Raw genomic sequence first — 13,148 nt, 5'->3', positions numbered from 1 at the left:
ATCTTCCATTGTAATATGTCCTGACTTCTTACCTTTTCTTCTTTAACCAGGATTACCTGAGCTGGAATTAGAAGCAATTGATAACCAGTTTGGACAACCAGGAAGTGGTGATCAGGTTTCATGGACAAATAATACAGTGACAGCTGTAAATCAGAATAAGCCAGAGGAGTGAGTAATACATTTTGTATATTATGAAGTATCAGATACCAACTTCTACAGCAAAGAACTACTTTTCCCAAACTAGATTGCAGCCTGTATTGGTATTTTGTGAGATATTAATAGAAGTGAAAGTTTAATGAAAAGAAAAGGATGGAGGAGGACACCGAATCAAACAGATTTATTTACTGCATGACTGCAAGGCTAGTGTACATTGTAATTATCAGGAGGCTGATAATAGTATGCAGCTGTTGTTTTATTTTTCATCTCTTACTTTTCTTTGATTGATTACCATAAAATTCCTGGGACCTGTGTATGAATTGGCCTCAGCACAACAACTGTGTTGCTCTTTATTTTGTCCAGCTTTTCTCTTTGTTTGGAGCAAGAGTGGATAAGAAGGGAAGGTACTTTCCACATCTACTCAGTGTCCCATCTTAATTAGAATTTAATTTCTTAATCCACACGGGTAGCTCCATTCCAACACATAGACTATATCTCATATATAGCAACCAAAGGATGAGTAGGTAATATTGAGTGTGGAGCCTTAACTGTGAACTGTAGTCCCATTCACCTTCCCAAAAGAAGAATCCTTATAATTACATTATTATACAAGTAGTATTAGTACTAGTATTATCTTCTATGTATTTCCAAGTTTTATGCATCAGTTGGTATCAGTTTGGATTAGACTACGTATTTCCTACATGTAATCAACAATTTATTGCTTAACACTGAGCATGTTTCATTTTTCTAGTTTGATTTCTTTTGTAAATGGTAATCATGTCATGTTATCAATATAATTTGATCATCTTCTAAAATTAAGTAATATAATGTGTACTGTTTTGATTATGGTTCAATTATCAATAATTAATGGCACCCATAGAATAAATAGTATAAATCTTGATATAGACTAAATGATTTTTTTCTGAGTTTTTGGTTGATTTTTATTTTTTACTTCTGTTAAGAATTATTTTCTCTTAACTATGGTTAATTTTTCAGGCTATTTCTGTAAGCTAACATGAAGAATATGGAAACAAAATTCAGTGATTGACAAAATAATGAAAAATATATTCAAGCTACATACCAAACATTCATAAATTTCTGCCCATTAAGTATAGAAAATTTCATTGCATAAGAATTGGTTAAAAAAGCATCTCAACAGAGAATCTCCTAGAACTATATTTGCATATATATGTGTTTGTGTGTGTGTATTTGCATTCTTAAGGTTGAGTACTTATTTGCTATATCAGTCTTAAACTTTCTTTTGATTCTGCAGCCAGTGCATTAGTTCACAGTTAGATGAGCTTCTCTGTCCACCAACAACAGTCGAAGGAAGAAATGATGAGAAGGCTCTTCTTGAACAGCTGGTATCCTTCCTCAGTGGCAAAGATGAAACTGAGCTAGCTGAACTAGACAGAGCTCTGGGAATTGACAAACTTGTTCAGGTATTTACTAAAGTTGGCATTATTTAAATGATGGAGCCCTGAAAGCTAGAAAATTATTTTTAAGCAAGACTTTTCCATATTACTCTCACTGTGTTTTAGCTGTTTTATAATTTACCCTTGTGAAAGTTATCAAAATATATAATAGTTAAATAATGGGCTTTTTAAACAAAAATATTGTAATAATTAGAATTAGAAATAATTAGAATTAGAGAGTTTTAGGCTTTTACTATGGAACATAATCTTAGAAGCTCCCCCTAGAATAGAATCCATATTTTATATCATCACTTCTTATTTTAGGACTTAATTTGTCCTTCATTCATGCTAGACTTCAACCTATATGTTCCATGACATTCCAACTTCCGGGTTAGCGTTTTTCAGACTTTGTAGTTAAACGATCACTTTAGTGTATCATGACCAGTATTTTTTTTTTTTTAACATCTTTATTAGAGTATAATTGCTTTACAGTGGTGTGTCAGTTTCTGCTTGATAACAAAGTGAATCAGTTATACATATACAAATGTCCCCATATTTCTTCCCTCTTGCATCTCCCTCCCTCCCACCCTCCCTATCCCACCCGTCTAGGTGGTCACAAAGCACCGAGCTGATCTCCCTGTGCTATGCGGCTGCTTCCCACTAGCTATCTGTTTTACGTTTGGTAGTGTATATATGTCCATGCCACTCTCTCACTTTGTCCCAGGTTACCCTTCCCCCTCCCCGTATCCTCAAGTCCATTCTCTAGTAGGTCTGCATCTTTATTCCCATCTTGCCCCTAGTTTCTTCTGACCATTTTCTTTTTTTTTTTTAGATTCCATATGTACATGTTAGCATACGGTATTTGTTTTTCTCTTTCTGACTTACTTCACTCTGTATGACAGTCTCTAGGTCCATCCACCTCACTACAAATAACTCAGTTTCGTTCCTTTTTATGGCTGAGTAATATTCCATTGTATATATGTGCCACATCTTCTTTATCCATTCATCTGTTGATGGACACTTAGGTTGCTTCCATGTCCTGGCTATTGTAAATAGAGCTGCAGTGAACATTTTGGTACATGACTCTTTTGGAATTATGGTTTTCTCAGGGTATATGCCCAGTAGTGGGATTGCTGGGTCGTATGGTAGTTCTATTTTTAGTTTTTTAAGGAACCTCCGTACTGTTCTCCATAGTGGCTGTATCAATTTACATTCCCACCAACAGTGCAAGAGGGTTCCCTTTTCTCCACACCCTCTCCAGCATTTATTGTTTGTAGATTTTTTGCTGATGGCCATTCTGACCGGTGTGAGATGATCTCATTGTAGTTTTGATTTGCATTTCTCTAATGATTAATGATGTTGAGCATTCTTTCATGTGTTTGTTGGCAATCTGTATATCTTCTTTGGAGAAATGTCTATTTAGGTCTTCGGCCCATTTTTGGATTGGGTTGTTTGTTTTTTTTGATATTGAGCTCATGAGTTGCTTGTATGTTTTGGCGATTAATCCTTTGTCAGTTGCTTCATTTGCAAATATTTTCTCCCATTCTGAGGGTTGTCTTTTCATCTTGTTTATGGTTTCCTTTGCTGTGCAAGAGCTTTTAAGTTTCATTAGGTCCCATTTGTTTATTTTTGTTTTTATTTCCATTTCTCTAGGAGGTGGGTCAAAAGGATCTTGCTGTGATTTATGTCATAGAGTGTTCGCCTATGTTTTCCTCTAAGAGTTTGATGGTGTCTGGCCTTACATTTAGGTCTTTAATCCATTTTGAGTTTATTTTTGTGTATGGTGTTAGGGAATGTTCTAATTTCATTCTTTTACATGTAGCTGTCCAGTTTTCCCAGCACCACTTATTGAAGAGGCTGTCTTTTCTCCACTGTATATTCTTGCCTCCTTTATCAAAGATAAGGTGACCATATGTGCATGGGTTTATCTCTGGGCTTTCTATCCTGTTCCATTGATCTATATTTCTGTTTTTGTGCCTGTACCATCCTGTCTTGAATACTGTAGCTTTGTACTATAGTCTGAAGTCAGGGAGCCTAATTCCTCCAGCTCTGTTTTTCTTTCTCAAGATTGCTTTGGCTGTTCAGGGTCTTTTGTGTTTCCATACAAATTGTGAAATTTTTTGCTCTAGTTCTGTGAAAAATGCCTGTGGTAGTTTGATAGGGATTGCATTGAATCTGTAGATTGCTTTGGGTAGTAGAGTCATTTTCACAATGTTGATTCTTCCAATCCAAGAACATGGTATTTCTCTCCATCTATTTGTATCATCTTTAATTTCTTTCATCAGTGTCTTATAATTTTCTGCATACAGGTCTTTTGTCTCCTTAGGTAGGTTTATTCCTAGATATTTTATTCTTTTTGTTGCAGTGGTAAATGGGAGTGTTTTCTTAATTTCACTTTCAGATTTTTCATCATTAGTGTATAGGAATGCAAGAGATTTCTGTGCATTAATTTTGTATCCTGCTACTTTACCAAATTCATTGACTAACTCTAGTAGTTTTCTGGTAGCATCTTTAGGATTCTCTATGTATAGTATCATGTCATCTGCAAACAGTGACAGCTTTACTTCTTCTTTTCCAATTTGGATTCCTTTTATTTCTTTTTCTTCTCTGATTGCTGTGGCTAAAACTTCCAAAACTATGTTGAATAATAGTGGTGAGAGTGGGCAACCTTGTCTTGTTCCTGATCTTAGTGGAAATGGTTTCAGTTTTTCACCATTGAGGACAATGTGGGTTTGTCATACATGGCCTTTATTATGTTGAGGAAAGTTCCCTCTATGCCTACTTTCTGCAGGGCTTTTATCATAAATGGGTGTTGAATTTTGTCGAAAGCTCTCTCTGCATCTATTGAGATGATCATATGGTTTTTCTCCTTCAATTTGTTAATATGGTGTATCACGTTGATTGATTTGCGTATATTGAAGAATCCTTGCATTCCTGGGATAAACCCCACTTGATCATAGTGTGTGATCCTTTTAATGTGCTGTTGGATTCTGTTTGCTAGTATTTTGTTGAGGATTTTTGCATCTATGTTCATCAGTGATATTGGCCTGTAGTTTTCTTTCTTTGTGACATCTTTGTCTGGTTTTTGTATCAGGGTGATGATGGCCTTGTAGAATGAATTTGGGAGTGTTCCTCCCTCTGCAATATTTTGGAAGAGTTTGAGAAGGATAGGTGTTAGCTCTTCTCTAAATGTTTGATAGAATTCGCCTGTGAAGCCATCTGGTCCTGGACTTTTGTTTGTTGGAAGATTTTTAATCACAGTTTCATTTTCAGTGCTTGTGATTGTCTGTTCATATTTTCTGTTTCTTCTTGGTTCAGTCTTGGAAGGTTGTGCATTTCTAAGAATTTGTCCATTTCTTCCAGGTTGTGCATTTTATTGGCATATAGCTGCTTGTAGTAATCTCTCATGATCCTTTGTATTTCTGCAGTGCCAGTTGTTACTTCTCCTTTTTCATTTCTAATTCTATTGATTTGAGCCTTCTCCCTTTTTTTCTTGATAAGTCTGGCTAATGGTTTATCAATTTTGTTTATCTTCTCAAAGAACCAGCTGTTAGTTTTATTGATCTTTGCTATCGTTTCCTTCATTTCTTTTTCATTTATCTCTGATCTGATCTTTATGATTTCTTTCCTTCTGCTAACTTTGGGGTTTTTTTGTTCTTCTTTCTCTAATTGCTTGAGGTGTAAGGTTAGGTTGTTTATTTGAGATGTTTCTTGTTTCTTAAGGTAGGCTTATATAGCTATAAACTTCCCTCTTAGAACTGCTTTTGCTGCATCCCATAGGTTTTGGGTCGTTGTGTTTTCATTGTCATTTGTTTCTAGGTATTTTTTGATTTCCTCTTTGATTTCTTCAGTGATCTCTTGGTTATTACGTAGTGTGTTGTTTAGCCTCCATGTGTTTGTATTTCTTACAGATTTTTTCCTGTAATTGATATCTAGTCTCATAGCGTTGTGGTCAGAAAAGATACTTGATACGATTTCAATTTTCTTAAATTTACCAAGGCTTGATTTGTGACCCAAGATATGATCTATCCTAGAGAATGTTCCATGAGCACTTGAGAAGAATGTGTATTCTGTTGTTTTTGGATGGAATGTCCTATAAATATTAATTAAGTCCGTCTTGTTTAATGTATCATTTAAAGCTTGTGTTTCTTTATTTATTTTCATTTTGGATGATCTGTCCATTGGTGAAAGTGGGGTGTTAAAGTCCCCTACTATGATTGTGTTACTGTCGATTTCCCCTTTTATGGCTGTTAGTATTTGCCTTATGTATTGAGGTACTCCTATGTTGGGTGCATAAATGTTTATAATTGTTATATCTTCTTCTTGGATGGATCCCTTGATCATTATGTAGTGTCCTTCTTTGTCTCTTGTAATAGTCTTTGTTTTAAAGTCTATTTTGTCTGATATGAGAATTGCTACTCCATCTTTCTTTTGATTTCCATTTGCATGGAATATCTTTTTCCATCCCCTCACTTTTAGTCTGTATGTGTCCCTAGGTCTGAAGTGGGTCTCTTGTAGACAGCATATATGCGGGTCTTGTTTTTGTATCCATTCAGCCAGTCTATGTCTTTTGGTTGGAGCATTTAATCCATTTACATTTAAGGTAATTATCGATATGTATGTTCCTATTACCATTTTCTTAATTGTTTTGGGTTTATTATTGTAGGTCTTTTCCTTCTCTTGTGTTTCCTGCCTAGAGAAGTTCCTTTAGCATTTGTTGTAAAGCTGGTTTGGTGGTGCTGAATTCTGTTAGCTTTTGCTTGTCTGTAAAGCTTTTAATTTCTCCGTCAAATCTGAATGAGATCCTTGCTGGGTAGAGTAATCTTGGTTGTAGGTTTTTCTCTTTCACCACTTTAAATATGTCCTGCCACTCCCTTCTGGCTTGCAGAGTTTCTGCTGAAAGATCAGCTGTTAACCTTTTGGGGATTCCCTTATGTGTTACTTGTTGTTTTTCCCTTGCTGCTTTTAATATTTGTTCTTTGTATTTAATTTTTGATAGTTTGATTAATATGTGTCTTGGCGTGTTTCTCCTTGGATTTATCCTGTATGGGACTCTCTGTTCTTCCTGGACTTGATTAACTATTTCCTTTCCCATATTAGGGAAGTTTTCAACTATAATCTCTTCAAATATTTTCTCAGTCCCTTTCTTTTTCTCTTCTTCTTCTGGGACCCCTATAATTCGAATGTTGGTGCGTTTAATGTTGTCCCAGAGGTCTCTGAGACTGTACTCAATTCTTTTCATTCTTTTTTCTTTATTCTGCTCTGCAGTAGTTATTTCCACTATTTTATCTTCCAGGTCACTTATCCGTTCTTCTGCCTCAGTTATTCTGCTATTGATCCCTTCCAGAGAGTTTTTAATTTCATTTATTGTGTTGTTCATCTCTGTTTGTTTGCTCTTTAGTTCCTCTAGGTCCTTGTTAAACGTTTCTTGTATTTTCTCCTTTCTATTTCCAAGATTTTGGATCATTTTACTATGATTATTCTGAATTCTTTTTCAGGTAGACTGCCTGAAGAGGAAACACTCTTCATTTGTTAGGTCTGGTGGGTTTTTGCCTTGCTCCTTCATCTGCTGTGTGTTTCTCTTTCTTCTCGTTTTGCTTAACTTACTGTGTTTGGGGGTCTCCTTTTCACAGGCTGCAGGTTCGTAGTTTCCATCGTTTTTGGTGTCTGTCCCCAGTGGCTAGGTTGGTTCAGTGGGTTGTGTAGGCTTCCTGGTAGAGGGGACTAGTGCCTGTGTTCAGGTGGATGAGGCTGGATCTTGTCTTTCTGGTGGGCAGGTCCACGTCTGGTGGTGTGTTTTGGGATGTCTGTGGCCTTATTATGATTTTAGGCAGCCTCTATGCTAATGGATGGGGTTGTGTTCCTGTCCTGCTAGTTGTTTGGCATAGGGTGTCCTGCACTGTAGCTTGCTGGTCGTTGAGTGGCGCTGGGTCTTGGCATTGAGATGGAGATCTCTGGGAGATTTTCGCCGTTTGATATTACGTGGAACTGGGAGGTCTCTTGTGGACCAGTGTCCTGAAGTTGGCTCTCCCACCTCAGAGGCACGGCCCTGATGCCTGGCTGGAGCACCAAGAGCCTGTCCTCCACACGACTCAGAATAAAAGGGGGAAAAAAAAGAAAGAAAGAAGAAGATAAAATAAAATAAAATAAAGTAAAATAAAATAAAATAAAGTTATTAAAATAAAAAATAATAATTAAGAAAAAAATTTTTTAAGTAATTAAAAAAAAAAAACGGGCAGACAGAACCCTAGGACAAATGGTAAAAGCAAAGCTGTACAGACAAAATCACACACAGAAGCATACACATACACACTCACAAAAAGAGAAAAAGGGGGAAAAATATATATATTGTTGCTCCCAAAGTCCACCTCCTCAATTTGGGATGATTCGTTGTCTATTCAGGTAGTCCACAGATGCAGGGTAAATCAAGTTGATTGTGGAGATTTAATCCGCTGCTCCTGAGGCTGCTGGGAGAGATTTCCCTTTCTCTTCTTTGTTCGCACAGCTCCCGGGGTTCAGCTTTGGATTTGGTCCCACCTCTGCGTATAGGTCACCTGAGGGCGTCTGTTCTTCGCTCACACAGGACGGTGTTAAAGGAGCAGCTGATTAGGGGGCTCTGGCTCACTCAGGCCGGGGGGAGGGAGGGGTACGGATGCGGGGCGAGCCTTCGGCGGCAGAGGCCGACATGACATTGCACCAGCCTGAGGCGCGCCGTCTGTTCTCCCGGGGAAGTTGTCCCTGGATCACGGGACCCTGGCAGTGGCGGGCTGCACAGATTCCCGGGAGGGGCGGTGTGGATAGTGACCTGTGCTCGCACACAGGCTTCTTGGTGGCGGCAGCAGCGGCCTTAGCGTCCCATGCCCATCTCTGGGGTCTGCGCTGATAGCCACGGCTCGCACCCATCTCTGGAGCTCGTTTAAGCGGTGCTCTTAATCCCCTCTCCTCATGCACCAGGAAACAAAGAGGCAAGAAAAAGTCTCTTGTCTCTTCGGCAGCTGCAGACTTTTTCCCCCGGACTCCCTCCCGGCTAGCTGTGGCGCACTAGCCCCCTTCAGGCTGTGTTCACGCAGCCAACCCCAGTCCTCTCCCTGGGATACAACTGAAGCCCAAGCCTCAGCTCCCAGCCCCCACTCGCCCCGGCGGGTGAGCAGACAAGCCTCTCGGGCTGGTGAGTGCTGGTCGGCACCGCTCCTCTGTGCGGAAATCTCTCGGCTTTGCCCTCTGCACCCCTGTGGCTGCGCTCTCCTCTGCAGCTCCGAAGCTTGCCCCCTCTGCCACTCGCAGTCTCCGCCGCGAAGGGGTTTCCTAGTGTGTGGAGACCTTTCCTCCTTCACAGCTCCCTCCCAGTGGTGCAGGTCCCATCCCTATTCTTTTGTCTCTGTTTTTTCTTTTTTCTTTTGCCCTACCCAGGTACGTGGGGAGTTTCTTGCCTTTTGGGAGGTCTGAGGTCTTCTGCGTTCTGTAGGTGTTCTGTAGGAGTTGTTCCACATGTAGATGTATTTCTGATGTATTTGTGGGGAGGAAGGTGATCTCTGCGTCTTACTCTTCCGCCATCTTGAAGCTCCTCGTTCTCTCATAAAGAATGCTCAGAAATTCTTGGGTGGGTCCAAGGGGGGCAGAAGGTGGCTGTGGGGTCAGCTGGTGGGCACAATTATCACATGGCTCCCTCTGATGGATCTGCAACTCCATGTGGAATAGTGAATAAAAGGGTCAGTTCATCCTCAGGGTTCCTATGATTCACTCTAGAGGCCGCCATCAGTATTTTTTTAGTGGAGTAGAACAATGTAGAATACAGAGTATCAGAATGCAGAAAAAAGGGAAGTTATGTTTCATGAAACTCTGTTTTCAGTTACACACACACACACACACACACACACACAATAGGTCACAATTTAAATTACATTTCTTACAATGAGTAATAGTCAAAAAGTTTTGACTATTGCATTCTGTTAGGTCAGCTATGAATTTTTTTTCAAATGAGATAAAAGCATGATTTCTGTATTTGAGATAGAAAAATTAATCCCTCCTTTAGGAATCTACTTCTCATGGTAACCCATTAAATGTAACATTTGTTGATTCTTAGACTTTGCAGTGAGGTTCTTTTCAAACCGTTTAGCTTTATTTTATTGATGTAAGGCCCTTATTTTAACCATATTTTCATCTCCTTACTGAGATTTTAAACATCTCAGTTAATCTATTACTCCATTTCAGAAGTAACTTTTATAAGTGATTCCTTTAAGTAGCAAACTTCTGGAGAGCTTCATGAATTCAGCATGAATATATTATTATGAAAATTTCTAGAGATAACATGCTCTCAGATCCAAAATCATATAGAGAAGCATGTCATTTATTGCCAGAAATTTATTTGTAAAATGTTCTGGCTTATTTTCCAACAGGGAGGTGGATTAGATGTATTATCAGAGAGATTTCCACCACAACAAGCAACACCACCATTGATGATGGAAGAAAGACCCAATCTTTATTCCCAGCCTTATTCTTCTCCTTCGCCTACTGCCAATCTCTCTAGCCCTTTCCAAGGCATGGTCAGGCAAAAACCTTCACTGGGGACTATGCCTGTTCAAGTAACACCTCCTCGAGGTGCTTTTTCACCTGGCATGGGCATGCAGACCAGGCAGACTCTAAACAGACCTCCAGCTGCACCCAACCAACTTAGACTTCAACTTCAACAGCGATTACAAGGACAACAGCAGGTGAGTACTCTTGTTCAGCTGGTGATCCTTTTTAAAGGTATGTGCTAACTCTCTCTCTCTGTAATAAGACAGCCCAATTGCTACAATAAATGTATCAAGTCCACTCCCAGAATCTTTATGACTCAAAAAGTCATCCTTGGTCTTATAAGAATACGGGACATTCATTCAATTAAAGACTTCTAGCTCATAACAAAGTACTTTGACACCAACAGTTTAAAAGGAATTTACCTTTTTTTTTGAGATAAGAAATATTTAGGATGGACATCATATAATTATTAAATTAATAAAATTGAAACATTGATTAATTTCTAAAGTAGAGCATCAGGAGATACTGTTTATCAGACTCACAGACTTAGAGAATGAACTTAACAGTTACCAGGGGGAAGGGTGGCGGGAAAGGATAGTTAGGGAGTTTGGGATTGACATGTACACACTGCTGTATTTAAAATGGATAACCAACAAGGACCTACTGTATAGCACAGGAACTCTGCTCAATGTTATGTGGCAGCCTGGAGGGGAGGGGAGTTTGGGGCAGAATGGATACATGTGTATGTATGGCTGAGTCGCTTCGCTGTGCACCTGAAACTATCACAACGTTGTTAATCAGCTATACTCCAATATAAAATAAAAAGTTTAAGAAAAAGAGAGAGAGGTTGTTTATAATTGAACACAAAATGAAGTTTATGTTGTTTGTAGTTAGAGTGATTAAAGCCTAATGCTGTCATGATACTAAGAGGACAGAGGGAGGGATAGTTTGGGGGTCCTGGGTGAGTTAAGTATTTTCTCTCATGACAAATAATGAGTAGGTATAATGACATAAATATTTAAGATTGTATAAGCAGCAGTTATAGAGATAATCATCAAGAACCAAAAACCCAAACTGTTAAAAGTATCGTTTCTGGGAAGTAGGACCGGGACTGTAGATTGTTGCTTCTTGTTATTAATCTTTTGTATTTTTTTAACCATATGTCTATATTGCTTTGAAGCTTTAAAAAAGCATTTAAAGAAATTCCCTGGAACCTTACTAATAGAGAAAGGAAGAGGAAGAAGGAGCTAAATTATATTAGACAGGCAGCATGATAAGATGACTGTAAGAGTTAGCTCTAGTTTCAAGTCCTAGTTTTAACCTTTTCTGAGGTGGGTTGATAGTCAAATTATTTAGCCTTTTAAAGCCTCTGATTCCTCATCTGTAAAAAGAATCTAATAAATAATTCCTTTACCTCATAGCTGTTGTGTGGATTAAATGAGATAATAGATGTAGAGCACAGATGTAAAGCTCTTAGCACAGTGCCTGGCATGTAGTCCCACTTAGTAAATACTAGCTATTATTATAAAATTGTATTCAGTAAATATAACAAATAATATAAAATGTGCTTCCATTCCACTTAAAAGGAGGAAGATGATGAAAGGGAGAAAGAGACAGATGACATAGGATGAAAAATATTTTTAATGGTAGACTAAGGAATAATTTTTAAATGCTGGAGTGGAATAAAGGACACAAAGAGGAATTAAGGGAAGAGAAAGAAGAAAACAGAAACAAAGGAAACAATAATACGTTCTGAATATTGTTTAAGATAAACTACTTCTTGTTATAACTTGTCATTCATTATTAGATAGCACAATAAGAAATACTTAATAGTTCCCCTGTGTTGAATTTTTCACAAAATATATTTAGGGGGACTGTACTAGTTACTGAGATGAATACAAAGAATAAAAGATATAGGCAATTTTCAGAACTTACAATCAGCTTGGGGTATTCAAAACATAGTGTACAGTCAGCCCTCTGTATCTGCAGGTTCCGCATCTGCAGATTAAACCAACTGTGGATCAGAATGAGTATTTTTTTAAAATTCCAGAAAGTCCCAAAAAGCAAAATTTTCTGGCAATGAAAACTGCCTGATAAAAGAATAAGCTTCCTGAAAGAACTGTTTGTTTTGGCAAGAATTTCTGTGGTGGCTGAATCAGGGTTCTCAACCTCATCACTATGAGCATTTGGGGACTGGTACATTGAAGGATGTTTAGCAACATCCCTGGCCTCTACCCACCAGATACTAGTAGCAACCCCTCCCCAAGCTGTGGTAACCAAGAATGTCGTCATATATTGCCAACTCTTCCTTATGGGGCAGAAGTCACCCCTGGTTGAGAACCTCTTGGCCAGATAATCATCTTTCAGGTTTACTGTAGAAGGACTTCTTGCTAAGGCACTGGAAAAAAATCCATTCAGGGATGTAAAGTGACAGCAAACCTGAATTGTGTGTGTGTGCACATGTGTGCATTTTATACATATAGGCTGGGTTTGTGCTCTTCCACTGGCCTCAAGCACCACATCTCCTTTAGTAACACAAGCCTGGCGGTGTGACCTTTAAAGGCTTTTGAATTTGTGTAACCAGCTCTAAGGATTACCAGCTTCTCTCTTCCCACTCCCTAACCCCCCAAAGGTTAAGGTTTTGGAGGAGATAAAGGATATGGTGATCCTTTTAGGAAGACTTCCTTGAAAGAAGTAGAATTTGACCTGCTTACTGGAAAATGGGTAGCATTTTAGTAATCAGAAAGAAGGAGCAGTTTAGAGTGAGACTGTTGTACACAGCATTAGTTAGGTTGTACACACAGATAGTCAAGGGGAGGGGAAGATAAACTGAGTTTTTCCAAGGGCAGGAATAATTTTTCTTTAACAGAAAGTCCTTGTAGATTGCTGCTTTTAGAATAATTCCTTCTACTTCTAAAAGTAACCTATTTATTTTCTAAGGTTTTGATTTATTTTCTAAGGTTCTTTTCTCACTTTTACTAGTTCTCAAGCATTTTTCCTCTGTCCCCACCCATTTCATTTTCATGTTATCTCACAATTCAAAGAATATATAAAGCTGTA

General features: G+C 38.4%; 1 protein-coding gene across 12 annotated transcripts in view; it reads left to right on the top strand.

Annotated features, from left to right (window-relative positions):
- Positions 1–13,148, top strand: part of NCOA1 (nuclear receptor coactivator 1) — a 261,261-nt gene that overhangs the window by 201,467 nt on the left and 46,646 nt on the right. For all 12 annotated transcript variants that reach the window (XR_014254217.1, XM_082427427.1, XM_082427418.1 and 9 more), the window contains 3 exons: positions 51–168; positions 1,430–1,598; positions 9,968–10,282. Coding sequence is in view for 11 of the 12 variants with exons in the window: in XM_082427427.1 (XP_082283553.1) it covers positions 51–168; positions 1,430–1,598; positions 9,968–10,282 (602 nt within the window). In the remaining variant the exon portion in view is untranslated. The remainder of the gene's footprint in view (positions 1–50; positions 169–1,429; positions 1,599–9,967; positions 10,283–13,148) is intronic.

Source organism: Balaenoptera physalus, assembly GCF_965194825.1.
Source record: "Balaenoptera physalus genome assembly, chromosome: 15".
Taxonomy (NCBI): Eukaryota; Metazoa; Chordata; class Mammalia; order Artiodactyla; family Balaenopteridae; genus Balaenoptera; species Balaenoptera physalus.
The sequence above is the reverse complement of the archived record's forward strand: the minus strand, read 5'-3'. Positions and strand labels throughout refer to the sequence as shown.